The sequence below is a fragment of the Hypanus sabinus genome, chromosome 8, assembly GCF_030144855.1.
Source record: "Hypanus sabinus isolate sHypSab1 chromosome 8, sHypSab1.hap1, whole genome shotgun sequence".
NCBI lineage: Eukaryota > Metazoa > Chordata > Chondrichthyes > Myliobatiformes > Dasyatidae > Hypanus > Hypanus sabinus.
The window spans coordinates 131,058,764-131,086,093 of record NC_082713.1 but is presented as its reverse complement, the minus strand read 5'-3'; the positions used below and the strand labels follow the sequence as shown (position 1 = coordinate 131,086,093).

General features: G+C 42.5%; 1 protein-coding gene across 2 annotated transcripts in view; it reads right to left on the bottom strand.

The window, feature by feature from the left end:
• Positions 1-3,068, bottom strand: part of LOC132398425 (PDZ domain-containing RING finger protein 4-like) — a 470,759-nt gene extending 467,691 nt beyond the window's left edge. Inside the window, exon 1 of one of the 2 annotated variants that reach the window (XM_059977839.1) lies at positions 1,534-3,068. In XM_059977839.1, the coding sequence (XP_059833822.1) occupies positions 1,534-2,241 (708 nt within the window). In that variant the 5' untranslated portion in view covers positions 2,242-3,068. The remainder of the gene's footprint in view (positions 1-1,533) is intronic. The other variant, XM_059977840.1, reaches the window with a different exon arrangement.
• Positions 3,069-27,330: the final 24,262 nt, after the last annotated feature.

The window sequence follows — 27,330 nt, the reverse complement described above, 5'->3', positions numbered from 1 at the left end:
ACCTGCAGAATTCCCTCTAATCCCCCCAACCTTCACCTAGTATCTAAGCACTCTTATTCTGGGCAATGATCTTGCCATCTGTCCCACCCACCCCCAAAATATCTTTCAAGTTACTATAAAACAAGGGTTCCCAACCTTTTTAATGCCACGGACCCCTACCTTTAACCGAGGGGTCAGTGGGAGCGTATTCATTCCGTATCTTTTCACTGAGAAAAGTTACGAGCATATTATTTGCGCTCCAGATGAATTGGAAAACATCTTAACCACCTTTATTAACGAACGCACATACACAAACAATGGTTCAAACACAGCAACCCCCGGAGCAATGAATGAGCGGTCCAGCAACAACACAATAGGCTGCTGAAGGGTCTGGTTGTAATCCCCGATTTCAGTCACTGCAGGGTTCACGTCAACAGCTGTATTTAGAATACCAGCAATATTCAAGGACACCTAGTTTCGCAGGCATTAAAAGACATGGGAAGTCAAGCCGGGGCGAGTTAGAATTGAGGCCAGGACACCAGACTGAACAGCGGAGAGACTAGGACGTTCAACCGATTTACCTTTCTCGACTTTGGGGGAAAAAAAGCTTCTCCCAGTGTGTTCCAATCAACTTTGTGTTTGAATTAGTACTAAAGTTAAGTGCAAAATTGGAAACAGATGGTTTTGACACTTGAAAGGTTAATCGATTTTTTTAGAACTCTAATTAACACGCGCCCCCCGGCGTAGCTTTTGTTTGCATTTTGATCCAAAGTAGCGTTAAATATTTAACAAATGTCCGCGTTAGAAACTTTCCTCATATTCGGATATCAACGCAGTTTAAATCGACCAAATGCAAAAATCGCATCGCGATCAAAAATAAGTCACCGCCCTGTGTAGTCCCCACTGCTTCCCCGCTGTTAGAATTCCTGCAATTAATTAATCCCGTTCTGTTTAAACTCGGTCAGAGTTGCACTGGCAGCTGACAACTCGTATTAAGCACCACCTTCGTGGCCGGCCCAGTAAACGGGAAGGTTCCAGGGGCAATAACACAGTACATCTGAGAGAGGGGAGGGGCAAGAACCTAACCACTGTAACCCCTACTTCTGCTGCCATTTATTGTGCCCTCCGTCACCTTCTTCCCATTCCTCTCACTCCCCGACAACAAATTTTATCCACCCAACACCGCCCAACTTTGCCTTGATGAGCCCTCAATTCCTCCTTTGTCTAATGCCCCCACCCCCTCAATTTGCCACTGGTCTTTATCCCCGATATACTCTCTCCCACGTTCCCCACTCGCAGTCCAAACCCCAGACCTGCCACCTCCTAACTGACTCCCTATCCTACCCCCTTTCCCCAACTCCCTCTCCTACCTTTTGCAGCCCTCACTCCCTTCTGCCTCCCCTAACTTTTTGCAACCCCTTGCCCCATTCTCTCCCCGACCCTTCTGTGTCCTCCCGCCGCCCCTCCTCCTCCTCTTTTTCATCCAGCCCTCTCGTCCCCACAACCCCTCCGTTCTTACCCACCCCTATTCGTCCTCCCCCGCCCGGAGCTCACCCCGCAGCGGCCCGCCACCTCCTTGCCGTGGCCCATGTAGTGCTGGACCTTCCTCTGGTAGCGCAGGGCGGTAAGCTGAACTTCACTCTGCAGCGCCGAGACGCGGGCGAGCAGCGCTTTCTCCCGCTTGCCGGCGCGGGCCGCCTGCTGCCGCAGCTCCTGCGCCAAGCCGGCCGCTTGCAGCTGCAGCGAGCCGCTCTGCGCCCTCAGCGCCTGGAGGCAGCAGTGGCGGCCGCCCGCCTGCGCCAGGTCGCGGTGCAGAAGCACCAGCCCACAGCCCTGCTCGCATATGCCCACCGGCCGGCACTCGCAGCTCTCCCGCATGTGCACATCCATGTCCTTCAGGTTCAGCACCTCCTTGCAGCCCTTGTTCCTGCAGCGGGCCGGGCTGTAGTCGCACATCTCCACATGCTCGGCGAGGTTTTGCAGGTGAACCACCTTGGTGCAGCCACGCAACCGATAGTCGCACTTAATGTCCAGCTTGGAGATGAGGTTCCTGAGCGCCAAGACGTGGTTGAGTTCCTTCGTGGACATCCTCTGGCACTTCACTGGGCACATGCCCTGTTGCACTACCCAGGGCAGCACACAGCCCGCGCAAAAGACGTGCCCGCACGGAGTGGTCAGCGGGTCCTCCAGCACCTTATTGCACAGGTTGCACTTCAACTCGGGGTCAACCTCTCCGTTGAAACGATCTAGTTCGAACCCCATCTCGCCTCCTCCCTGTTCTTCAAGATCAAGTTCAGAAAGTTGTCCGGAGCCGTCTAACTGCGGCCAGAGTCATTGGCAAACTATGCACTGCAAGTCTGGGAGGGAGTAAGTGAAGTGACTGAGAGTTAAGTTGCAACTGGAGTCTCCTAGTTTTGGCTGGGACTCTCTGCTGCCAGCATCAGCCGTGGCTGTAAGCCGGAGCCGCGCCGTATTCCTCCTAAAACAGCCCCCTCGTCAATTTCAGGTCCTCTTAGATTACCTTCCCGAAATAAAAATCAGACGGAAGCACGTTTGTCCTGAAACAGCGACAGTTCTTTTTCTCTTCTGTACATGCTGCTTGACACGCTGAGTTTCCCAGAAATTTGTTGTTTTGTTTTCGGAGACGCAAAAGAGTGCTGATGCTGGAATCGCGAGCAACACGCAACGGCGCTGGAGGAACTGAGCGGGTTAGGCAGCATCAGAAAACTCAAGCGCGTCCTGAGAATGGACAATTAGCATTTGGGACCCGTAACATGAACGGTTTGTACCCCACCACAGTTAAAGATGCTTTTTTTCTCTCTCTTTTACCTGTAAGGGTTCCACTATCACACTTATATGAATGTCGAGATTTTTTTTAACTATTGAAGGAAAAGCAGAAAAGGTCAAGCAAAGAGGATTGAGATGGTGCTCGCAACTTGTTTCTTTCTTTACACCAGTCCACAGATCAGAATTCCCTGGCACCTGTTTACCCAATTCTTTATATAAGACTGCACCTCCAAACTTGCGTTCAAAACTTCAGGTAACATGGATCACTTCCATGAAAGGGGCTTCATTTGAAAGGGTTCTGGCGTTGACTTGATTAATTGTATATTATCAAACAAATGAAGTTTTTAGTTAAAACTTTTAAAACTCAACTACAATGGAGGAATGAATAAAGGGCCATGGTTGAACAGTGAGTTATTTGATCTATGTTGTGCGGAGGGATTAGTTACTGTCCTTTACATCTGGGACACTGGGCTAAAGGGGGGGGGGGGAACGCTCAACTGCTTTTTCAATTCCTGACAACCTCTGTAGGTCAGATGGCGGCTGGATGGGTGAGCTCGAGGTTAGGTTTGGTTGCGATACGCAGATCAACTTCAACACTGCAACCCCAACCCCCACTACACCACCACAGCTGAATAGTCGGCCTACCTCACTCTGTTATCTCATGTAGAGAATGGCCGATTAGATCATGTACAGTTTAATGCCATGCAACCATACTCGAACAGTGAAACAGAAAAGCCCTTCTGAATTGCATCATTCTGTGAAGTTACGTTGGCAACCAATATATTGTTTGGTAGTGTAGCCATGCCAAGACCCTCAGTGTAGGATTTCTAATGGTTGCCATTGAACTACACAAAGGAAATACTTATGGAAGCAAATAGAGATTGGTTCCCTATAGGTTTGTTTGGTCAATGTTACATTTTGGATCATTCCTTTACAAGTGTGCTAAACTCTCCAGCAAAAATTTGGCTGCAAGTCCATCCCCTCTCAAAATAATGAAGAAATGTTGCACCCAAAAATGCTGAAGGGAATCGGCATAGCAAGCAGCATCTATGGAGAGGAACAATAATTTGGGTGGAGACCTTTCATCAGGACTCCACCTGAAATGCTAATTCTTTAATCCTCTCCATAGATGCTGCCTGACCTGCCGAGTTCCTTCAGCATTTTATATGTGTTAATCTGGATTTCTAGAATCTGTGGAATCTTGTGTGCCAAGGAAGAAATGTGCTAGACACATTTCAGAACCTTCCAATTTCCCAATTTGCTGTAAAGCCAGTAAAGTGGTGGTCATCCAGTTGCACAGTGAGAAATAGCCAGTTTCCATGTGCCAGGCTGCTACAAACAATTAAATAAATGTTAAGCAGTCTTGGTTTTTCTTTCAGCCCATTGAGCATACACCAGATGTGGGAGCGCTCCCAATTCCCCCACATATTCTTCCAATTCTACTACAACTCACCTAAGCCCTAGGGGTAATTTGCAGTGGCCAGTGAACCTACCAAAGAGTACAGCTTTAGAATGCAAGAGTAACCCAGGGAAAAACCATGCATTGACACGGAGAACTTGCAAACTCCATACAGACAGGCAGCGGGCGTCAAGATCAAACTGGTGACACAGCCTTCCCTACTCGTTGAACCAGCACTACAGGAAAGCTGCTGTGCTTTCTGAATGAGATCTTTTGCATTCACCTGAGAAGCCAGATGTAGCCTTGACACAAATGGCATTTTCATCAGTGCAGTTCCTCCCTCAGTTTGGTTAAGAATATATTGGTCTCAGGAGCAGGCTTGAACTCACAGCCTTATGAGTCAGAGGCAAGAATTCTCAGTTTCTGCCAAGGCCAATGACAAAATGGGAAGGAAGTACCGGACTTACAAAATATTCACTCTTCTGATAGATTTATACTAATATTGCATATCTTAATCCCAGGTGAGTCACAGTCATTGGAAGCTTGACCTGGTTTTAAGTCTGTTTATGCGGTAGTCTTGGTTTTCCTCAGAGAATGTCTCGCACATCTGAAATCCGCAGTAAGGCAAGCCTTGTCATGAAGTACTGTTTTCATTTTTTTAATGTTTTAATGCAAACACTCAGCCCCTTACTGATATAACAGCTTAAATGTGATGACCTAACCAGGGTCACAGGTCGGCTAGCCTGTGAATGTGATAATGTTTAGTAACGAAGCTCGATGGGTGTACAGTATTTCATGGACTTCAGGACAGTGAGAGTTTAAAATCAGCTGTAAAAACACTGCATGAACATAATCTGGGCTTCGTAAACACAGGACACATATGGAAATACATAAAGTAAGTGGAGATAATCTACCTTGCCCCTTGTTGTAATTGGTTCGCAGAGAGAAAAGGGCAGCTCCAGTCCACCATGGTCACCATGGCAATTCTAAATGAAGCACCTTTTCTGTAAAACACAAGATGTTGGAATGTCAATATGCTGGAGTAAATGAGGCAGCAGGCCCACCGAGTTTCATTCTTCATTAAGTTCAATTACACAGAAACCACACAGTGCAAAGTACATATGTTAGCACTCTCTATGTATATTTTAAACATTTCAGAGAATCTATTCATCATAACACACTTGCCACACTATTTGCATTATGTATATAAAAGCAGGCAGTGGAAAATGGGACAAATTGCCAGTTAAATGCAGCAGCTCTATGCGTATGTGAAGTGATATCAACACACTGGGGTGGGAGAGAGGAAACTATGTTGCTTGAGTTCTGATCTGCCTATAAGCCCGCCCTGGGATTTGAGTCTGTAGTAATTAGAGGATTATGGAAAAAATCCACTGCATTGTTAACACAAGAACCTGTAAAGCACAACTAATTACTGCCAGGGGATTGAAAATATCTGAGCTCTGTCCTTTCAGAAAAATAAAGGAGTGCTTCGTCCACACTTCTGCTTTAACTGATACAACTCCAATGCTTGACTTTTGAAACTTGGCACAGATCTGACTGCAATATTCCTTCTACATCCCTGGAAGCCTATGGAAGTCTGGCAGACGGGTTTCTCAAAAGGATTTAATTATTAAATAAATGAATTATCAGCAGAAAAGTTCCAGTGGAAATGTTATGCAGACATTTTAGTTGGGATATGGCTGCACAGAACATTTTTCAGAATCTGATATAACTCGTATTATTTTTGCAAAATTTGTATTTTGAAAGGTGTTATGATTGAAAACTTACAACTGGGGGTGGGGGGGGGGGGGAGCCTCCAATGAATCTTGGGTGTGAAATGACAACTGGCCAGCTTATGTGTTTTGTACTAAACCAGCAGCCAAGGACTGTGCTGAGTTTGCCACCTCAGAACTAGAGCACAACTGCAGTATTGCACTGTGCCTTACTTCAAAAGAACAAGGATGAGAGTCAGAGGAGGACGTGATACCTGCTTCCTCTTCTACTGATTCCTCCTGCAATGAATAATAATTGAGGAATATAAAATTATGATGGGAATAGCTCAGGTTGGAAAAAGTCCTTTTCGTCATGGTGAGAGGGTGTCTAAGCATGGCATAGTCTTAAGATGAGAGGTAAGGGGTGTGGATGGATTTTGAGAGATAATGTTTTTCCATGTGGAGTGGAGTTGGAGTCTGTAATACACTACCAGAAGAAATTGTGATGACAGATACTTTCACAACATTTCAGAAGTATCTACACAAGTACATGAGTTTTCAAGACATAGAACGCTATATTCCTCATGCAAGTAAACGTGACTAATGTAGACAGATACAATGAGCAACATCTACATAGTGTGCCAAAGGGCTTGTTTCTGAGCTGTTCAACTTTACAACTGGCTCTGATATCCTCCAGAAAAAATGTCCCCAATACTTCCGTCGGCTCACATTAAAATGGCAACTTGGATAGGAAGCTGTCCTGCCGATGCCTCCTTCGTAAAAGGAGGTGAGGGAAGAAACATAAGTAAGACGTGAATGTAGCAACCTTGCCTTGACGGTTCTATCTTCACTCCAAGGCACAACGTGAAAGCTATTAATAGAAGAAGTATAGTTTTCACAGTGCCCCGGAAAATATGTATGTTTCATTCCTCATCACAAGTTAATGATTTAGCTAAATGTAGTCATCTGTGCATCAGGTGTAAAGATTCAATCAGATTCTCCAAGCATATGAAGTACATATGGACCAACTGCTGCATGCATATAATCTTCAAGCGTCTGTAGTCCAGGGCAACACTGAAGAAACCTACATGGCCAGATGGAGGAGATGCTAACTTAAGGCCCATCTACTCTTCTGAATATAAAATAATTGGATTGGAATTAGCTTATTATTGTCATATGTACCACAGTGCAATGAACAGCTTCTCTGGCATACTGTTCCTACAGATCAAACTTACTCAATGCATTGAGGCAAAAAAAACCAACAGTTGCAGAATAAAGGACAACACCTACAGAGAAAGTACATTGCAGTACAGGTAAACAATAAGTTGCAAGATCATAACAATGTAGACTGCGATGTCAAAAGTCCAATTTCTCATGTCAGAGAATCAATAGTTTTTTAACAGTTGAATAGAAGATGTCCTTGAGCCTGGCGTTGTGTTCTTTCAGGCTTCTGCATTTTCTGCCTGATAGAAAAGGAGAGAAGAGAGAATGCCCAGGGCACTCTATTGAAGTTCTCAACCCAATATAATAGTCTCAACCCAATTAACCATTTAACTAACAATAGTCATTCCTTCATGTATCAGGTTCTAAAGTTTCTATCAGATGTTCCAAGCATATGATGTTCATATGGACAGACTGCCACTTAATTGCATCACTTAGTATACATCACACATTTTAACATCACTTGACCAAAATTCCTTTGTGCATTCAAGAATCCTGAGAGACTCAGGGCAATCAAGCAGACATAGGCCAATCTAAGGTGAAACAACATTAATGTTGCACCATCTCGGATCGCAAGACTCCGCAGCGGATAGTGAGGCCAGCTGAGAAGAACATCGGGGTCTCTCTTCCCGCCATTAAAGACATTTACACCACACGCTGCACCCGCAAAGCTAACAGCGTTGTGAAGGACCCCACGCACCCCTCATACAAACTCTTCTCCCTCCTGCCGTCTGGAAAAAGGTACCGAAGCATTTGGGCTCTCACGACCAGACTGTGCAACAGTTTCTTCCCCCAAGCCATCAGATTCTCAATACGCAGAGTCTAGACTGACATCTACATCATTTATTATTATATTGAAATTTGTCCTCTACTGTGCCTATTGCCTTGTTTATTATTTATTTATTAATTATTGTACTGCCCTGCACTGTTTTGTGCACTTTATGTAGTCGTATGTAGGTCTGTAGCCTAGTGTAGTTTATGTGTTGTTTTATGTAGTCTAGTGAAGCCTTGAGTTTTCTCACATAGTCTAGTGTAGTTTTGCATTGTTTCTTGTAGCACCATGGTTCTGGAGGAATGTTGTTTCATTTTTACTTGTACTGTACCAGCAGTTTATGGTCGAAATGACAATAAAAAGTGACTTGACTTGACTTGATCTCCTTTCCCAACATCCCCTACATGGAGACCTTTATTATGCGCAGTCAGCTCAGTTGAGTAGGCTGCATCCTATGCATGCTCCTCACCAGATCCTCTAAACTCTGATAAAGGAGGAGGTTACCAGGAAAACGGAGGAAAAGACTCAAAGCGTGCTGAAAGCCTCCTCGATAAAGATTCAACATCCCATTCAATAAGATCATGCCTAATCTAACCCAGATCTCTGCAAGGTCACCATAGCCTTTAATTTCCCAATCTCTCAAAAATGTATCTAGTTTCTTAATACTTCTCATAATCCAGCTTCTACAACTCTTTTGGACAGACAGTTCAAAAGTGTTATCACTTTCTACCACATTTTACATGTCTGGTCCCTTATTGCAAAACTATATCCCCTTGTTTGCAAATCATCCAGCCATGAAACATCTCAACAACTAACAAGCCTGTCAAGCCTTCTTATGATCTGATACATTTCAATGACTTCTTCATTCTTCTAAACTCTAAGGACACAGACCCAACTTGCTTAGCCTCTCTCTCATTCCAAGGGACTGCCTAAGGGGAAGAAGGTATATTTTTAAGTATTTTGGCTGCCATAGTATAGGAAATACAATAGCCAATTTTGATTTAGCAAGTCCCAATAAATAGTCATGTAATAATAACCAAAAGATTCCTATTAATAGTTAAATATTGATAAATATTGACAACTCTATCAGATAAAATTCTCCCACTCTCCCAAAACATAATGTCTTGTAGTATTTTGTCATCGAGGCAGATGAGGCATCAGTCTTGTCTGAAACATACTCTTTCTGAAAACCCTGTACCTCTACACTGCTTTAAATGTGCACTGAATCCATAAATTTCTCCCTCGGGGTAACGGCAGTAAGGCACAGCTGACAAATAATATCTATATCAATTTATAGCTTTACTGTCATCAAGTTTAATGATATCATGCAACAACAACTTTGATTAAGATCACTGCAGAGACAATGGAATTAGTATCAAGATTGTTGAACAGTATACAAAATATATACAAAACTTCAACCAAATTGATCAAAATCAGAATCAGGTTTAGTATCACCTGCATGTGAAATTCATTAACTTAGCAGCAGCAGTACAATGTAATACATGATAAATATTGAAAAAATTAATTAAAAGAATTACAGTAGGTATATGTGTATTAAGTAATTAAATTAAAAATAGTAATGCAAATACAGAAATAAAAACGTGAGGTAGTGTTCATGGGTTCATTTAGAAATCGGATGGTAGAGGGGAAGAAGCTGTTGCTGAATTGGTAAGTGTGTGCCTTCAGGCTTTTGTACCTCCTTCCTGACTTTAACAATGAGAAGAGAGCATGTCCTGGGTTATGGGGTCCTTAATAAAGGGCATCACCTTTCTGAGGCACTGCTCCTTGAAGATGTCTTGGATACCTCGGTGGCTAGTACCCATGGATAGAGTTGCATAATTTTACAACATTCTGTAGCTTTTTTTGATCCTGTGCGGTAGCAACTCCCCCCCCCCCCCCCCCAAACCAGTCAGTGATTCAGCTTGTCAGAATGCTCTCCACGGTACGTCTATAGAGGTTTTCAAGTGTTTTAGGTGACAAGCCAAATCTCTTCGAACCCCTACTGAAATATAGCCACTGTCCTGTCTTCGCTGTAGCTGCATCAATATGATGCATCCAGGTTAGGTCCTTAGAGATAATGACATCCAGGAACTTGAAGTTGCTCATTTCTGATCTCTCTATGAGGATTGGTTCATGTTCCCTTTCTGAAGTCCACAAAACCAATGGAGTCTGAGAACATTTCCAGATTGTAGACTCCTGGCATATAAGCTAGACTTCTCCTTTCTATCAGTTTCATGTGGCAGAAACAGACGATAAATTATCATAAACAGGGCATTTTGCTCTATGTTCTACCACTGTTGACACAGCTGCCCTCACTTTTAACTACGCCACTATAAAGCATTGGTATCCTGGAACATAAGCTGCCCTTAATGTATGTACTATGTGTACTACACATATCTGGATTACATGAGTATTTGCAGTCACCTTACATTCTCAAGTAAAGTTGGTGCACATGGTTGAAATTATGTTGCTTCAGCCATGCCTATGGCTAATCAATGGCTTTTAATGGACAAGATCAAGTGTTGATGACAGATCAAAGTCCAGAGGCTACTGTATTGGTTGGCTAGATTCACATTCCCCCATGGGTATAGGCAAATCTGTTGCTCTAGCTGACCCTGAGCCTTTATACAGTGTTAACAAGGCAGGATCATGGGCACTTGTTCTGCAGCCAAACAAGGGAAAGGAATGCTTTTAGCGGCAGAGTCCTCCCAGCTCACTGAGTTAAAATACAACAAGTTAATAGAACAATCAATTTATTGCTTATGTTTTTTTTTCTGCCAAGGGTAAAGTGTTTGACCTCCACTTGGCCCTGTACTTTGGAATTCTCTTCCAAGTGCCTGTGTTTTGTTACATTTCTCTCCACTTCTCGAAACTGTGAATGCACTTGGAGTCATTCACAACTTTAGGTTTCTTCCACTGCATGTTCACTTGAGCAGTGTCACCTGTCACCACTGTAAACAGGCCTCTGAAACCTGGAGTGTTCCCCTTCCTTCCCAATATCCAGGTAGAGTATAACATCAATCAAGGATTATAACTAAAAATCTTAATTCAATGTACCAGCAACATTCCTGGGGTATAGTTTTGGAATTAGGAAACTGAACCCTGAGGAGGGAAAGAACATTACTGCAGATGTTGAAAGTGTGAAATAAAAATGTTAAATCTAATCACAAACAAGAGAAAATCTGCAGATGCTGGAAATCAGAGCAACACACAGAAAATGGTGGAGGAACTTAGCAGGCCAAGCAGCATCATTGCAGAAGGGTTTCAGCCCAAAATGTCAACTGTACTCTTTTCCATAGATGCTGCCTGGCCTGCTGAGTTCCTCCAACATTTTGTGGGTGTTATAATAAAAATATTAACTCGGTTCTCTTTCCACAGATGCTGGCTAACTTGCTGTGTGTTTCCTGCAGGCTCTCTGATTCACAAGGAGGCTACAACTCAGTGCAGATTGACATCTACAACAGGGATTAAATTAAACCTTCCAGAGCTGTTGTCTTGGGCATCCGAAAAGTAAAGCTCACATCAGCCTCAAGTGAAATGTAGAACATACCCTTCACCTCATGGTATTGTGCCAAACTAATTAAATTAATCTTCCTTCTCCCTTACCTTATTTTGGTTTTCTCCCCCTTCCTTTACAGTCCTGATGAAGGGTCTTGGCCTGAAAGGTCAACTGTTTATTCCTCTCCAGCCTAATGTGCCAGGTTCCTCCAGGATTTTGTGTGTATTGCTCTGGATTTCCAGCATCTGCAAAATGTCTTGTGTTTATGATAAAGTAGTGATTAATTGGTGTCAAAACGGTTGTTGTGACATGTCCAGTGTGATAGCATAGTGGCTAGTGCTTGACACTCTCACTTTCAATTTCCATCGTTTGCCAGCTGTCTCGTGAAAAGGAGAGCTGAGTGTATAAGTCTCTCCAACAACAAGCCTCATGTCGTGCCTCCTTGCTGGAGACACACGGAAACTGAACTCCTTTCGGACTCAGGCTGAACTACAGAGGACAGGGAGGAGGTCTGGCCCCTGCACATGTGACACACAGGCCCTTATGGGCAGCCTCGGGAGAGACAAAGGCTCCAGGAGTAAGCCCAGACAGCAAATCTGGAGTGGAGCCCCTAAGGCAGCTGGATGTCACTGAATATCCTTCTGGCCGCTCCTGCAGCCAAGCTGGTGCCAAACATATTGCTTCATAAGCTTTCCTTTGGACTACACTGGTGAGGCCGAGAGGGGGATCTTGATAACTGTGCATCTCAAGATCTCCATACCTCCCGCCTTTGTCTCCGTCACCCTTTGTCCTTTGAGACAGATGGATGCCAACCAGCGCACCAGTAATTAAACATATAACTAAACTAATCCCTTCTGCCTTCAAAATGTTCAATGGCCTTCCATTTTATGCACATTCATGTGCCTGTCTAAGCTGCTTCTTAAACACTACCATTGTATTCACCTCCACAACCACCACTGGCAGAACATTCCAGGCACCCACCAGTCTCTGTCTCAAAACTTCCTCTGCACAGTCCTTTGCACTTACACCCTCTCACTTTAAAGGCATGCTCTGAACTATCTATTTTTATAAATGATACAAGCTCGGAGTGAGGCACTTTATTTACATCAAGTACACAATTGAACAGCATTCAGTTTCTGCAGTAGCAATGACTAATCGCCTACAGTCCTTCATATGAAGACTAATGAATTATTCGTATGCCCTTATTTTCCAACTGAGCTTTTAAAGCTGAATTGCTTCACACTTTAATGTAAAGGTATTTTCTGTACATTGTTGCCAAAATATAGATTAAGTGAAAGAATATATGGTAGGTCAGCAAAAGAGTCCGTGAATGAGAGACCAAGCTGGTGAAATTTGGTTTTACATATATAACATTTTCATGCTCCCCACCCAAATCCCATGACATTCCCTCCTCTCACATTGGGGCAATTGTCGTCAGCAAAGGAGGTTTTTAAAGGATATGGCAGGATATAGATCATATGGAAATGTAGACAGAGAAGTTGCAGATGGAGTTCAATTCAGATGAATGTGAGGTGGTGCATTTCACGGGGTCAAATGAAAGAAGAAAATATACTGTAAACGGCAAGACCATTGGGAGCATTGATGCACAAAGGGGTCTTGGGTGCAGGTCTGTAGCTCCCCGAAAATGGCACCACACATGGATAGGGTGGTAAAGAAGGTATACAGAATGCTTTCCTTAATCAGTCAGAGCATCAAATATAACAGTCAGTAAATCAATGTTGCAGCTGCATGAAACTTTGGTGAGGCCACATCTGGAATATTGTGTCCAGTTCTGATTGCAACATTACAGGAAGGATGTGGGAGACTTGGGAGGTGGAACAGAAAAGGTTCACCAGGATGTTGTGTGGATTAGAGAGAATTAGCTGTAAGGAAAAATTGGACAAAGTGGGATTGTTTTAGCAGAAACATGGGCTGAGGAAGCAACCTGATAGAAGCATGTAAAATTATAAGCAGCATTGATGGGGTAGATTGTCAGAGTCTTTCTCCCAGGATGGAACTGTCAAAGCCTAAAGGACAAAAGATTAAGGAGATTCACAAGGCATGTTTTTTTTTACACAGAGGTTGGTAGGTACCTGAAACGTGTTTTCAGGGGAAGTGCTGAAAGAGTCAAGTCAACTTTTATTGTCATTTCGACCATAACTGCTGGTACAGTGCATAGTAAAAATGAGACAACGTTTTTCAGGACCATGGTTTACATGACACAGTACAAAAAACTAGACTGAACTACGTAATAAAAAAAAACACAGAGAAAGCTACACTAGACTGCATAAAGTGCACAAAAACAGTGCAGGCATTACAATAAATAATAAACAGGACAGTAGGGCAAAGACTCAGTCCAGGCTTCGGGTATTGAAGAGTCTGATAGCTTGGGGGAAGAAACTGTTACATAGACTGGTCATGAGAGCCCGAATGCTTCGGAGCCTTTTCCCAGACAGCAGGAGGGAGAAGAGATTGTATGAGGGGTGCATGGGGTTCTTCATAATGCTGTTTCCTTTGCGGATGCAGCGTGCGGTGTAAATGTCCGTGATGGCAGGGAGAGAGACCCCGATGATCTCTCTCAGTGATGCAGCTGCTCAGGATGCTCTCAATACAACCCCTGTAGAATGTGATGAGGATGGGGGGGGGGGGGTGGGAGATGGACTTTCCTCAGCCTTCGCAGAAAGTAGAGATGCTGCTGGGCTTTCTTTGCTATGGAGCTGGTGTTGAGGGACCAGGTGAGATTCTTCGTCAGGTGAACACCAAGAAATTTGGTGCTGTTTACGATCTCTACTGAGGAGCCGTCAATGTTCAGCGGGGAGTGGTCGCTCCATGCCCTCCTGAAGTCAACAACCATCTCTTTTGTTTTGTTCACATTAAGAGACATGTTGTTGACTCTGCACCAGTCCGTTAGCCGCTGCACCTCCTCTCTGTAAGCTGACTCGTTGTTCTTGCTGATGAGACCCACCGTGGTGGTGTCATCGGCGAACTTGATGATGTGGTTCGAGCTGTGTGTTGCAGCACAGTCGTGGATCAGCAGAGTGAACAGCAGTGGACTGAGCACGCAACCCTGGCCCCCATGCTCAGTGTGATGGTGTTGGAGATGCTGCTCCCGATCCGGACTGATCTAGGATCCAGTTGCAGAGGGAGGTGTTCAGCCCCAGTAGGCTGAGCTTTCCAATCAGTTTCTGAGGGATGATTGTGTTGAATGCTGAACTGAAGTCTATGAACAACATCCAAACGTATGTGTCTTTTTTGTCCAGGTGGGTTAGGGCCAGGTGGAGGGTGGTGGCAATAGCGTCATCTGTTGAGCATTTAGGACAGTACGCAAACTGCAGGGGTTCCAGTGAAGGGGGCAGCAGGGTCTTGATATGCCTCATGATGAGCCTCTCGAAACACTTCATGATGATGGATGTAAGTGCAACGGGATGGTAGTCATTTAGGCAGGACGCTGAAGACTTCTTTGGCACGGGGACGATGGTAGCAGCCTTGAAGCACGTTGGAACAGTGGTGCTGCTCAGGGAGATGTTGAAGAAACACAAGTGCTAGTAAAGTTTAACAAGCGTTTAGACAGACACATGAACAGGCAGAGAATAAAGGGCAATGGACCGTATGCAAGCAGCTGAGATTAGTTTATATTAGCATTGGTGTTGATATAGGCACTGCGAGCTGAAGGGCCTTTTCCTGTGCTGTACTTCTGCACATTTCCCTAATTCCTGCCTAACTCCCTCTGCAAAGCTCTGTGTGGGATTTGCCTGCACCGAAAACTGCTATGCTTTTTAAAATTTTTGGTATTATGAGCTGGCCACAGTAGTGAAGATAGAAATCAGGAGCAGTCTGTGTGCGGGATCCAAGTGCAGTCCTGATTCCATCAGTCTGTGGTGCGGCGTTCTTCAGAATAACCCTCAAGCAAGACATCGATTTGAAGTGTGGCCTTCATTAGAAGATAACAAAGTGACCAGCACTGAGTCTGGATAATGGCAAAGGAATTGGTTCAAAACTGCATTCTGATGAAGTGCATAACAAACTCACTGTACTTTATTGCTGCCTTTGTGACATTTATTGTGTTGTGTCAAGAGTGGTCAGAGCATGAAGAGGAGATGAAGGGGAAATTTAACAATGGATTCTGAGCACGGGATATCTAAGGGAATCCACCCCCTCCTGATTCGACCTCTCAGGATAGAGTGCAATTTATTTTTCATATACTTTGAAGTAACTGTAACTCTTGTTGAAATGAGCCGAATCACAAATCTATGCACCGTGACCAGTCTTAAATACATCAACTATTTAATTTGAATTTCATTTTGGAATGTTCCCCAGAAGGTTTTAAGGCTCATCCTTCTCAAGGACAGAGTTAGAGCCTTGCCAGGCTCTCCTGATTTCATGAGCACAGAGACGGTTGCATCTTGCAATTCAGTCACCTCTAATCTTCCTACCAAAATACCACTCACATTTATCTGTCTTTTCTGTATGTTTATTCATATAACTTTTTGCAGTGTCGAGCGCAATTCAACAGTCACTTTCCCCTCCTCCAATTTTGTGTTATAAACAAGTATAAAAATTGTGATTTTGCTTTCCAAGTCTAAACCTTTAATGTCAGTTGTGAACAGTTGTGGTTCCAGCACCAATCCCTGTATAACATCACCAACCCCCCTTCTTCCACTGGGAGTAGGTACCCTTTTCTCCCACTCACTGCCTTCTGCCTTGAAGCCACTTAGTGATCCATTCTGCCACTTGACCCTGACTCTACATTCTCTGACCTTTTATCGTGGGGGAACCCTGACAAAAGCCTTTTGAAAATCCTGATCACATTTCACATCAGTAACGTTGAAAAGGCATTGAGAACAACAGCTGGGATGAAATGGATCAGGTATGCACAATGTCGGTGAGAACGCACTTGGAGTACTCTGGACAGTTTCAGCCACCCTCTAAAAGGAAAGACATCATCAAGCTAAAAAGAGTGCAGAAAAGATTTATATGGATATTGAGGGCTGAGTTACGGAGAGTGCTTGGTCAGAGAGAGAAATAATTTCCTGGAGCTTAGAATATTAAGGTGTGACCTTGAGGTGGTGTTACGACACGCAGCTGACCACACCACCCTCTGGGGTTCAGACGCTCTGATTCTTCAGACTATGGATAGCTGGCCAGGTCCCTTTAAAGATTCTGGCCTGCTCCTCTAACTGGCAGCCATGTTTTGGTGCTGAGATTTGGAAATTTGAAAAGCACCTGAACCCGGGTTTGATGCTCAATCATCAGCTGATCTTTGGTTCAGTCAGTGATTGCGGTTAGGATTTCCGCCCCGTTTAGATTCTCATCTAGTCTTGTCAGGCTTTCATCTAGCACCTAGTCAGTCTTGAAATCATGTCTCGATTCTAGTCTTGGATACTCCAGTACTTGGGTCCTTACCATCTTCATTTAGGCCTTTTGTCACAGGTGGAAGATAAAATCACGATAGGACATACGTAGGGTGAACACAAGCAGTCTCTTTTCCTGGGAAAGGGAAGGAAAAGCCAGAGGACTTAGCTTTATTTATTTGTTTGTTTGTTTGTTTATTTATTTAGTGAGATACAGTGTGGAGCTGGCCCTTTTGGCTTTTTGAGGCATACTACCCAGCGACCCCCGATTTAACTCTAGCCTCATCACAGAACAATTTATAATGAACAATTAACCTACCAACTAGTAAGTCTTTGGACTGTGGGAGGAAACTGGAGCACCTGGAGGAAACCCATGTGGTCACAGGTAGAATGTAAAAACTCCTTAGACACTGTGGAAAAAGGTAAGAAGAGAAAGATTTAAAAGGACACTGAGGAGCAATTGATTCCATGCATGGAATGAGCTGCCAGTGAAATTAGCTGAGGCAGGTGCTTTAACTACATTTTAGAGGCATTCAGATAAGCATATAGGTAAGAAAGTTTTAGAGAGAGATGGGCCAAATGTGGCCAATTGGGACGAGTTTGGTTGTGCACCGTGGATGATTTGAGCCAAAGGGAATGTTTTTATGCAATATCACTCTAGGACTTGATGAAAGCACTGAAGTTCTGGTTGCTGAGTTGGTCAGTAGCACAAAGATACAGTATGTAATAAAGGAAGTTGTAAAGATGAGAAAGGAATGTGGATAGGTTAAAGGAGTAGACATAGATTTGGCAAATGGAGTGCAGTGGGGAAAATGTGAAGTTGTCAATTTCGGCAGGAAGAGTGAAAAGAAGTACGTTACCTTAATGGTGAGAGATTGTAGGGCTGAGTTGCAGATTGATCACAATGTCCTAGTGCATCATTCACAAAAGGATAGCTGGCAAGCATGGCAGACAATGAGGAAAGCGAGCAGAATGTTACTGCTTAATGCCAAGAGATCTGAACAAACAGGTACGGATGTGAGTTTCACTTATATCAGGCCAGAGTGAGACCCCATCTGGTGTACAACGTAAGGTACCAGTCTCCTTAGTTAAAGAAGAACCTAACCTGGTATATAAGGATGTAAGGTTTACTAGACCAATACCAAACCTAAGCTTGTTTCTGCTGGAGTACAGGAAATTGAGAGAGATCTTGATTTTTAACATGAGGGGTCTTGAAGGGTTATGTGGAGAGGATGTTTCCATTTAGAAGAAAATCCAGAACCAGGGACAAGGGGTCACCCATTTAAGAACAGTAAGAGGCGCAACATATTCTCATATGGGTCATTAGTCTTTTGAACTCTCAAAAGGCAGAATCTTTGAAAATTTTAAGGCAGATTCTTGACAAGCAAGAGGATAAGAGGTTACAAGAAAGCTGAACTGCATTAATAATCACATCAACTATAGAAGGTAGAGCAGGCTTCAGGGTCTGAGTGTACATATTCTGTCCCTTTTTAAATTGCTATGTTTTCCTTTGGCAGCACATCCATATCAAATGAATTATTAAGAAGTGTGTAATACTGGATCTGTTCTCTCATATCCAGATTCTTTAAAAATCTGTGGATGCAATGCATCCAAACCAGTGCTTGTTCTCTTTTGAGCCAGTTAGCTATTTTTCCTTATTGCCCCCATTCTCCATGTTAGAAGCATTAACCCCATTAATCACCTCATCACGCAATGCCACTCCACTTATTCCTGTGAAATAATGATTTCGCATATCTGTCATCCCCTTATCATTACCTGTGTGATATTGTCATAGGCTCAAACAGCACCTAGACACCCTATTCAGCCCACCACATACTGTACAGAATGACCAAGGAGCATCCATGTACATTCATTCCTAATTCCATCGTCTGTCACTTTGCCCATAGCCTTCTATTCCTAGGTGATTCAAGAGCAAGTCACAGGGTTTCAACCCACAACATCAACCACCCTGTCACCGGGTTTGGATACGGCCCAAATGCGAGAGATACTGAAGTGGGTTGATCGTTCACAGTCTTTAATGCGAGCATTGTTAAAGGGAAAAGAAAACAATAAATGCTAGGTTGAACAGAGCCATTAATTAAAACTCTCAAATGGAAAACGAAGCCTACACTGTGGCTAAAAGGAACCATTAAGTATAAAATGATTATTGCTAGCCTTCAGAGTTAGTTGACTCAACGGTCCAATTTCTCAGGCGAGGCCAAATGCAAACAGGCAAACAAAGCATTGCTGTGCTGTGTCCCAAGTTTTGACAAGCACTACAATGGAATGAATGGAGTTAAATACTATCACAATGAAATAATAATTAGCTGACAGGTGCATATTCATAAGCGCAATTGTTGTATCTGCTGCGCTGCCAAATCTGTGGTTGTGACACATCCCTTTGCCTCCGCAGATCCTGCTAAGTTCCTCCAGTAGTTTTTCTTTGATTGCCTGGACACCTTTCAAATACTGTCAACAATTCTGCTTCCACCATTCCCTCTGGCAGTACATTTCAGGCATTAACCACTCCCTGCTCTTTCTATCTCTGTCTCTGTCGGCTCTATCCCCAACCCAGCCTTCCTTCATTCAACTCAGGGGTCTTTAAGATATTGCACCACTTGCTGGTGCAGTGGATTGCGGCCTGCATGTTTCCATGGAAGCAGTATGCCACATTGAGTCATACCATGGACCATCCAGTCCTTGCAAGGACCTGGAACAAAAATGCTCTGCAAATATTGTCAAGTATGTTTATCAGGTCAACAAAAGCCATAATTCTGCATTAGCCTGAGGAGAACTACAGAACCCCTTTTTAATCTGCTGACACACTGACTCCCCTCTGCAAGTCGTTGCAATCATTTCAGAATCATTCTGGCAAATGTTTTGCCTGTGACGCCAGTTTATACTTAAGCAACTTAGATTTGATTGCAGATTTGGAGAGCTGACTGAAGGTGGGGGAAACATTTCCACAATATACATTTAACTCTTCATCCTGAGACAAGTTGTTGCTCACTGTGTGTCTAAGGCAGTAATGAGTGATAAGTTGCAGTCATGCAGTTTAGTTGACCATTATATAACTATTATTACATTTATCTTCTTATAGTTTTAAAAATATACTTTACTTAAAATATATATAAATATAATGCAACCAGTGTCTGTCTTATTATACATTCATCGTGTCATCAAATCTTTGAGATGAATCAATTTAATTCTGCAAACTAATTTGCTTAGAACTGTAGCTACAGTTGATGAAACCATTTTAGTTATGGTGACGTATAAACAACCAGGTCACTTCTTCTAAGAGGAATATTGACTTGGATAATGAGAGACTAAATAATGTCATTTAATGTACATCTAAATATACATTATATGTATTTACAACTTACATAAATGTTACATAAAACTTACATAAATTTTAATACACATCTAAAGCATTGCAATAATTGTCATCATCAGCTGACAGGGCAGAGTTTCCGGAGTGTAGCAGTCCTGTAGAACTGGACTGAAATCTTAGAGATTAAATGAACACATGGAGCTTAAAGTTGAAATTTGGCACTGTGAATTTTGGAAGTTATTTCAGCAGTAGGTCCTATTAAGAACAGCTGCTTAAGGAGCTCCAGTCATGTCGAGATACAGTGCAGATTAGTTTGCAGTTCGCACATGACTGGTTAACGTGTGCAACTGTACAAAAGACCATAAATCGTGTTGCATTCATGCACAATGTTTTTCACTATATTCACACTAAAAAATGGTCCCTTGGGAGCATTGCATCAAGCTGATATCAATTCCATAGTGCAGACTTAGCTTTTGTTTGCACTGATTCACATAACTTCCGAGGCAATGATATTAACCAGTTGCTGCACTGACATAAGACCTATTCATCACAGTACAAAACAATGATCTATTTTGCAATGACGAGACGTTTAGGTGGGGAATTCCAAGATGAGGCAGTCAGCCACACTGACAAAGGAAGAGTGGCCTCACGTTATGCTGCATAAAAGTTAGATTGGGGATATTTGAGAGTTTAGGTGGGAGGAGAAAGTGGTGAAAATAGTGTAGGGTGAAGATTAAACCTTTGTAAACACTTCATCACATTTTTCCTTTTCGATTTAAAAATATGCTTTATTCATAAAATCATATATAGGAAATATAATAGAATTAACATGCACTTTTCTTTGTATTCACTGTACCATCAAGTCAATGAGGTGAACTAAATCTGCTTCGACACATTAAACCTAAGAGGCAGTGGGCTTAGAGGGCAAATGGGGTCAGCAATCACAGGATGCTGTAAGTAAGAGCAGGAGTAGGCCAGCTGGTCTCTCAAGTTTCCCCCTGCTGTCCAATGTGATCTACCCCAGGCATCAACTCCTTTTCTGTGCCAGATCTCCATGGCCCTCAATCCCCCAAAATTTCCAAATCTTTTAACTTAACTTACTTTATTCATTTTATTTAGAGATACAGTAAGGTAACAGACCCTTCCAGCCCAATGAGCCTGCACTGCCCAGTTCCACTCATGTGACCAATTAACCTACTAACTCGTATATCTTTGGCATGTGAGAGAAAACCAGAATACTTGGAGGAAACCTACATGGTCATGGGGAGAACTTACAAATTCCTTACAGACAGCAGCGGAACAGAGCCCGAGTCGCTGGTGTTGTGATAAGGCATGTCTAGGCATTCATCCTGATAAATATGGCGGAGGCTGTCATTGAAGCGTTGGTTAAAATTGACACCTGGACCCGGGTGGAAGAACAAGAAGAGTTTATGTATCATATTTGCTGGGAAAGCACAGGATCCTTTTTTACCTGTCAGATTGCAGGTGGGTACTGTTACACAGGAGGAAGCAGATAACTTATGTGATGGTGAACATATGGATTTGTGAACCATGTTCAGGCTAAGTTGTAAGTAGAGATTGTAAACAATCTGAGACAGTTACCAGGGATGTGGTTATGGTCAGTGGCAATGATGGGAGATGATGATTTGTTGTTCCCAGTACTCAGCTGGACACTACAGTCGATGAAGAATGAAGATTAAAAAAGCAGTCTAACAATACTAATGTGGTTTACAGGTTGAGTACCCTTTATCCGAAATGCTCGGGGATAGAATGTTCTGAATTTTGGATTTTGGAATATTATTTTTATTTAAAATATAATATACATGAATAATATATATTATGTACTTTTATATACCATATAATATACTGTATATAATTTGGGAATCGCCAACATTTCCGACTCGAAATTCATGTGCTACAGGTAAGCAGTCTTTGTCTTACACTTGTTCATCACACGCGTGTGCTTAACAGTAGCAGTTTTTACATACCATTACTGTATAATGTGTGAAGGGTAACAAAAGCAGTGCAGCAGCATCAGGAGGCTACCTGAATCAGATGTTGAACAACAACAAACTACAGCAGTCATTCAGTCTCCACTTTTGATGCCATGTTTTGATTAAAAGTTACAGTACACTGTATTTGTATTTTAAGTTTTATTTTAGGTTTTGCATAAGGAATAAAAACAAACAGCATTGAAGACTCATTCTGGAGCTAGATTTTCATCAGCGACAAGCTTGGCATGTGACGAGAGTCCTCAACTAGATTGGCTTGGACCCAAATGCTGGAGTATCCGAACTACAGATCAAGACATGGAATCAAACTGGATCATGAACTGAGCACAAAGCAAACACTAGAGGAAATCATGAGTCATGCTTACGAATGAGCACCAAACTTCAGTTCAGGAGTTCCTTAAGTACTCGATTCTTAGCACCCAAAACATGATTACCAATTAGCAGGACTGTCCTGAACCCTTAAAGGGGCTGCACCAACTAACCATACTCTGGAGAGCTCAAGAGTCTAAATCCCAGAAGCTGACACAATTGGGAGCATCTTGTAACAGGACCCCCTTCCCTATGGTGACTCCTGACGGCCCTGGCTGCTCAGAGAAGTGGTGATGGTAATCGTGGATGAGAGCCAGATCCAAAATGTCTGGGTGCTCTTTCAGGCACCCAGCACCTCGGCTTGGGTTTGAACCATTCCCGGTCCACGAGGTATTGCCAAACACCTCGAACAGTGCGCAAGTCCAAAAGTCTTCTCACCATGAAGATATAATTCACCTCGAGACGAGAACCCCAAGTTGTTATGTACACCGTAACTGGGTCACTTACCAGCAAAGATAGAGAGGTCCGTTGAAGTCTGATGGTACTATTTTTAACAGTATTTATTGATAAAAATACACAAAAATAATATCAATGCAAACATACAGATAATATACATTGTCAATACTAAATCTAAAAGCGCGGGTATAATAATAATCAATAAGAAATAGCTCTGTCATTGTCTAGGGGATAATGTATTGTCTGTTGGAAATATAAAAGTCACTTTAGTTCATTCAGGCTGCAGCTTTTGGTTGGAGTCAAGAGAGAGACAGGTTTTGGAACTTGCCAGAGTTTTTCCTTTTTATGATGTCGATCCTTCGAAATGTCGTTGGTGTCCTTTTCCTTTTAGCTAAGCTGTCTTCCGGGTCAGTCCCGCCAATCCCGGACAACGGGAAAGGACGCTTGCGGGCCCCACCGGCTGTCGCTATTAAACGCTGTCACGGGATTTCTAGCGTTTCTCCTGGTGCGTCTAAAGGGGTTGTTCCCCAGACCTTCTTTTATCCTTACGGGGTCTCAGATGTCAATCAGGTTGGAATGATGCCATCCCTCAACCAGCCCACTTTGTTCATTCCCTGAGGGCTTCAAATAAATAGCACAGTACTCAATACACAATTCTGTCTCCAAGAGACAATAGCCGTTTCCCGTGGCTTTGTATCGCTGAGGGGCCAGGACATTCCAAACCCCTTGAGGATTCTGCATGTCTCTCTCTCATTTCCTGGGTCTCCTGACCTGAATTAATAGCGATCTTGTGATTCTCAAAAAGGAGGGGGCTACTTTGTACCCTTTGGCCCCTCAGAGTTGTGGCACGTTCGTAACATCACCATGAAGATATAATTCACCTTGATAAACCTGGGTGCTGTGGGGTTTATGTGGGAGGGGTTGCGAGGCTGATGGTGGTAGGGCTAAGGGGCTGGTGTAGACATGTTTTAATTTAGAGGTGTGGAAGGTGGGTTCAAGGATTTTTCTGATAGATCTTGTTTCATGATAAGCATATTTTTAAGCGGCATACAGTATATTCACTCCATTTATGATGAATCCACTCTTTCAATACACAATCAAGATCATTTTCACTTTGTGCAGTGTTTTTCTATTTTTCATTAACTTCTATTCATTGCATATATGAGGTCACTTCTCAAAACTGTCTGTGGTGTGTACAGATCTGTGCGCCACCTGGGAACATTTCCAGTGCCTTCTGGAATTTTCCATTTTATGTTGTCATGTCAGCGCTCAAAAAATCTTTGGACTTTGGAGGTTTACAGATCTTGGATTTTTGGATAAAGGATATTCAACCTGTATAACCTGTAAAAGCGTCATGGACAGTACTGCCAAGAATCATGGACACCATTTGCACACTCCTGCCCTACGTAAAGCTGTCATGATGGTCCCCGTCCAAAACTGTAAATTTAAGTGCACTTCTGTTAAAATTGCAAGCTCACAAACCATTGACTGGGATCTGAACAAATCCTCTCCACTGAGGGTTACTGCAACCTGAGAAAATTTTACTTGCATCCAACGAGCTCAATGCAGACCCAAATCCTTGGTGTGCCAATCTTCAGTACAAACTCCAGTACTTGTTGCATTAAAGTGTAGCTGGTCAGCACCTGTGGTGTAATCATTGTTCTTATGGCTCTCACATCACCTCCTTATCACCAACTTCAAAGTCAAAGTCAAGTATGATCAAGTACAAATATGCAAAGGTACAACAAAAACCTACTTGTAGCAGCATCACAAGCATATAGCATCAGATGCACAACATTCACAAGAAAAACATGTTTTTCATGAAGAAACACATTGAGAACTAAAACAACAAAGTTCATTGTAATCCGAAGTAATCATGGTGTTGCTATACTGAGGCAATGACTAGAGTTTTGCAGGTTGGTTCAAGAACCAAATGACTGAAGGGATTAGATATTCTTGCACCTGATGCTGTAGGACTTCAGGCTTTTGTAACTCTTGCTTGATGGTGGCTGCAAGAAGATGGCATAGCCCAGATGGTGGAGATCTTTGATGATGGATTTTCCCTTCATGAGGCAGTACCTAATGTAGATACCACCAATAGTGTAGTGAGATGTGCTGGGGCGGAAGGTGTGGGTTGTCCATTGTAAATTGTTGGGCTCTTAACTTCTAACTGTGCTTTTTAAATGTAATCCTATGTAAGGATAGGATTAAAGAAATAGGATAGGGTTAAGAAAGGCAAGTTACTACATTTGAATAGTTAATGTACTGCAAATCATTTCCAATTGTAGGCTATTAGCATAAAAAATTTTGGTACTGAGAATATTGGAAAGGGAAAGTGGCTGCAGGGTCATTTGGTCTGGAGTATGCTGGGTTTCATACCAATTTCCTTGATAACTTGAAGCCAGTCCCATCAAGGAGACAAACCTCCTCACCATTAAGGATATCCCCAAGAGGTGAAGCCTCAAGGAGGCAGCATCTATCATTAAGGACCCTCACCATCCAGGACATGCTCTCTTCATGTGACTACCATTGGGGAGGTGGCATAGGAGCCTGAAGACCCACACTCTATATTTTTGGAACAGCTTCTTACCCTCCACCATGAGATTTCTGAATGGTCCATAAATCCATGAACACTATATCATCATTTGTTTTTTTTTGCTCTATTTATTTAGTCATGTAACTTGTAGTAATTTAAATTCTTACACTGTATTGCTATTGCAAGTCGACAAGTTTTGTGACATATGTCTGTAATAATAATGCTGATTCTGATTCCATTTACACAGCCCAGAGCTAAGGAACATTTCTGAGTATGCCAACTGTTAAATATGTTGTTGAGATGGTGAGTGTGGAGCTACACACAGTTTTTAACAGGAAGCGGTGTCTTTCTTTCAAAGGCAGGCTGAACCAGTAACAGAGTTTGAGAACAGGCAGGATTTCTCATGACTGGCCATTTGCAATATTGCAGTTGTCACATACCAGAAATCTATAGATGTTAGAGTTAAATAACAAGATATTTCTCTTGTATATAGTGTTTTCATTGTATCCCTCAACCATTTGGCTTTTACTCAAAATTAAACAGTACCATGCAACAACAACAACAATTCGCAAGATCTCAACCACACTGGCCTGAACCTATTGAATTCTACGATGGTAATGCCAAAGGGAATATTCTTCACCATTTCACATTTCTTTTCATTACCTTCTGCACCCCATCCCCACCAAGTTTTCATTGGGTGCCATATCATTATCCTAGGACTGAGAATAATTTTGTTCACTAACTCTAGTGTTTGCCTCAGGAAATTCAGTCAATCAGATGAATGATTTTCCAATCAAATCTGGTCAAGTGGCCTAAACAAATTCATCTACCCTACAGGCTATATTCAGAGCGATACAACAATATGTTAGGGCAGAGGCAAGAAAGCTTCAGTGCGGCTCTCATTGAAATACAGTTAGAGCATCTGTAAAATATCTTGGAAGCTAATGGAATGAAAAATATCTTTAACATTCATTCATTGAAAACCACAGGGCTTGAGCATAGACTATTGTTTGGTTTTTGTATGGTTGTTACTTTGGTGCATTTTTTTTCAAACTTATAATAAATATTTTAATCAAAAATGAAGGATTAAAACATGATACCATGTTGTTGCTGGAAAGTTAATGAATGTCATATGCAGAGGGAGTATTGAATTGGACAATTTAAAGGACAGTGCTTTCCAAGATATCTGAAATCCTTTCACCTTTCCATTTATGCTTTCGGGGAAGATTTCACTTTCAAAATACCTCTCCTGCCTCTTCTCAAAAGGAAAGCAGGATCCCTTTATTATTGGAAGTTGGATGCCTACAGTAATAGATATAAAATGCTGAAATGAGTAGACTGGAGCTAATTGAACTACTGCACATGCCACGGGTAATAAATTTAAGAGTTAATAATTACAAAGTGCATACCTAACCCTTAAAGTACAACCCTGAAGATTATTTACTTCTTTCCATAAAATATTGTGATTTGTATTATGCTTTGCCATGGATCATATTACAGAAGAATGTAAAGATAGATTGATAGCAAAGAGGGACTGATCTACTTCCTGTGTTACTGTTTCTCTGATATAGATGCAGTTGCTATTAACCAAAAAGCCAGCTACAGAATCCCTGTTGTCAATGTTAAAAATGTGAATAAAAAGATTTTTTAAAAATTCTGACTGAATAAAACTTAATGGTCCCAGCCAGTAATTAATCATTTTGTGTTTTTGGCATCTGGCTGAATGAAAAAGATTACAAACTCCCTGCGTGACCATTGTCAACACAAGTTATGATCTGGACAACTCTGCCTGAAATGGCAGTGGAAAAGGTTCAATTTTAACTTTGAAAGGGCAGTGCAAAAGTAATGAATTGTAGAGGACGAGGGAGCTGTAGTGGAGTGGAACAATGGATAGCTCTTTCACGGATATGGGACTGGAATGGTCAGTTCAGTGGTCAAATGTGTAGAGATGCTTGTGAGTGATAGG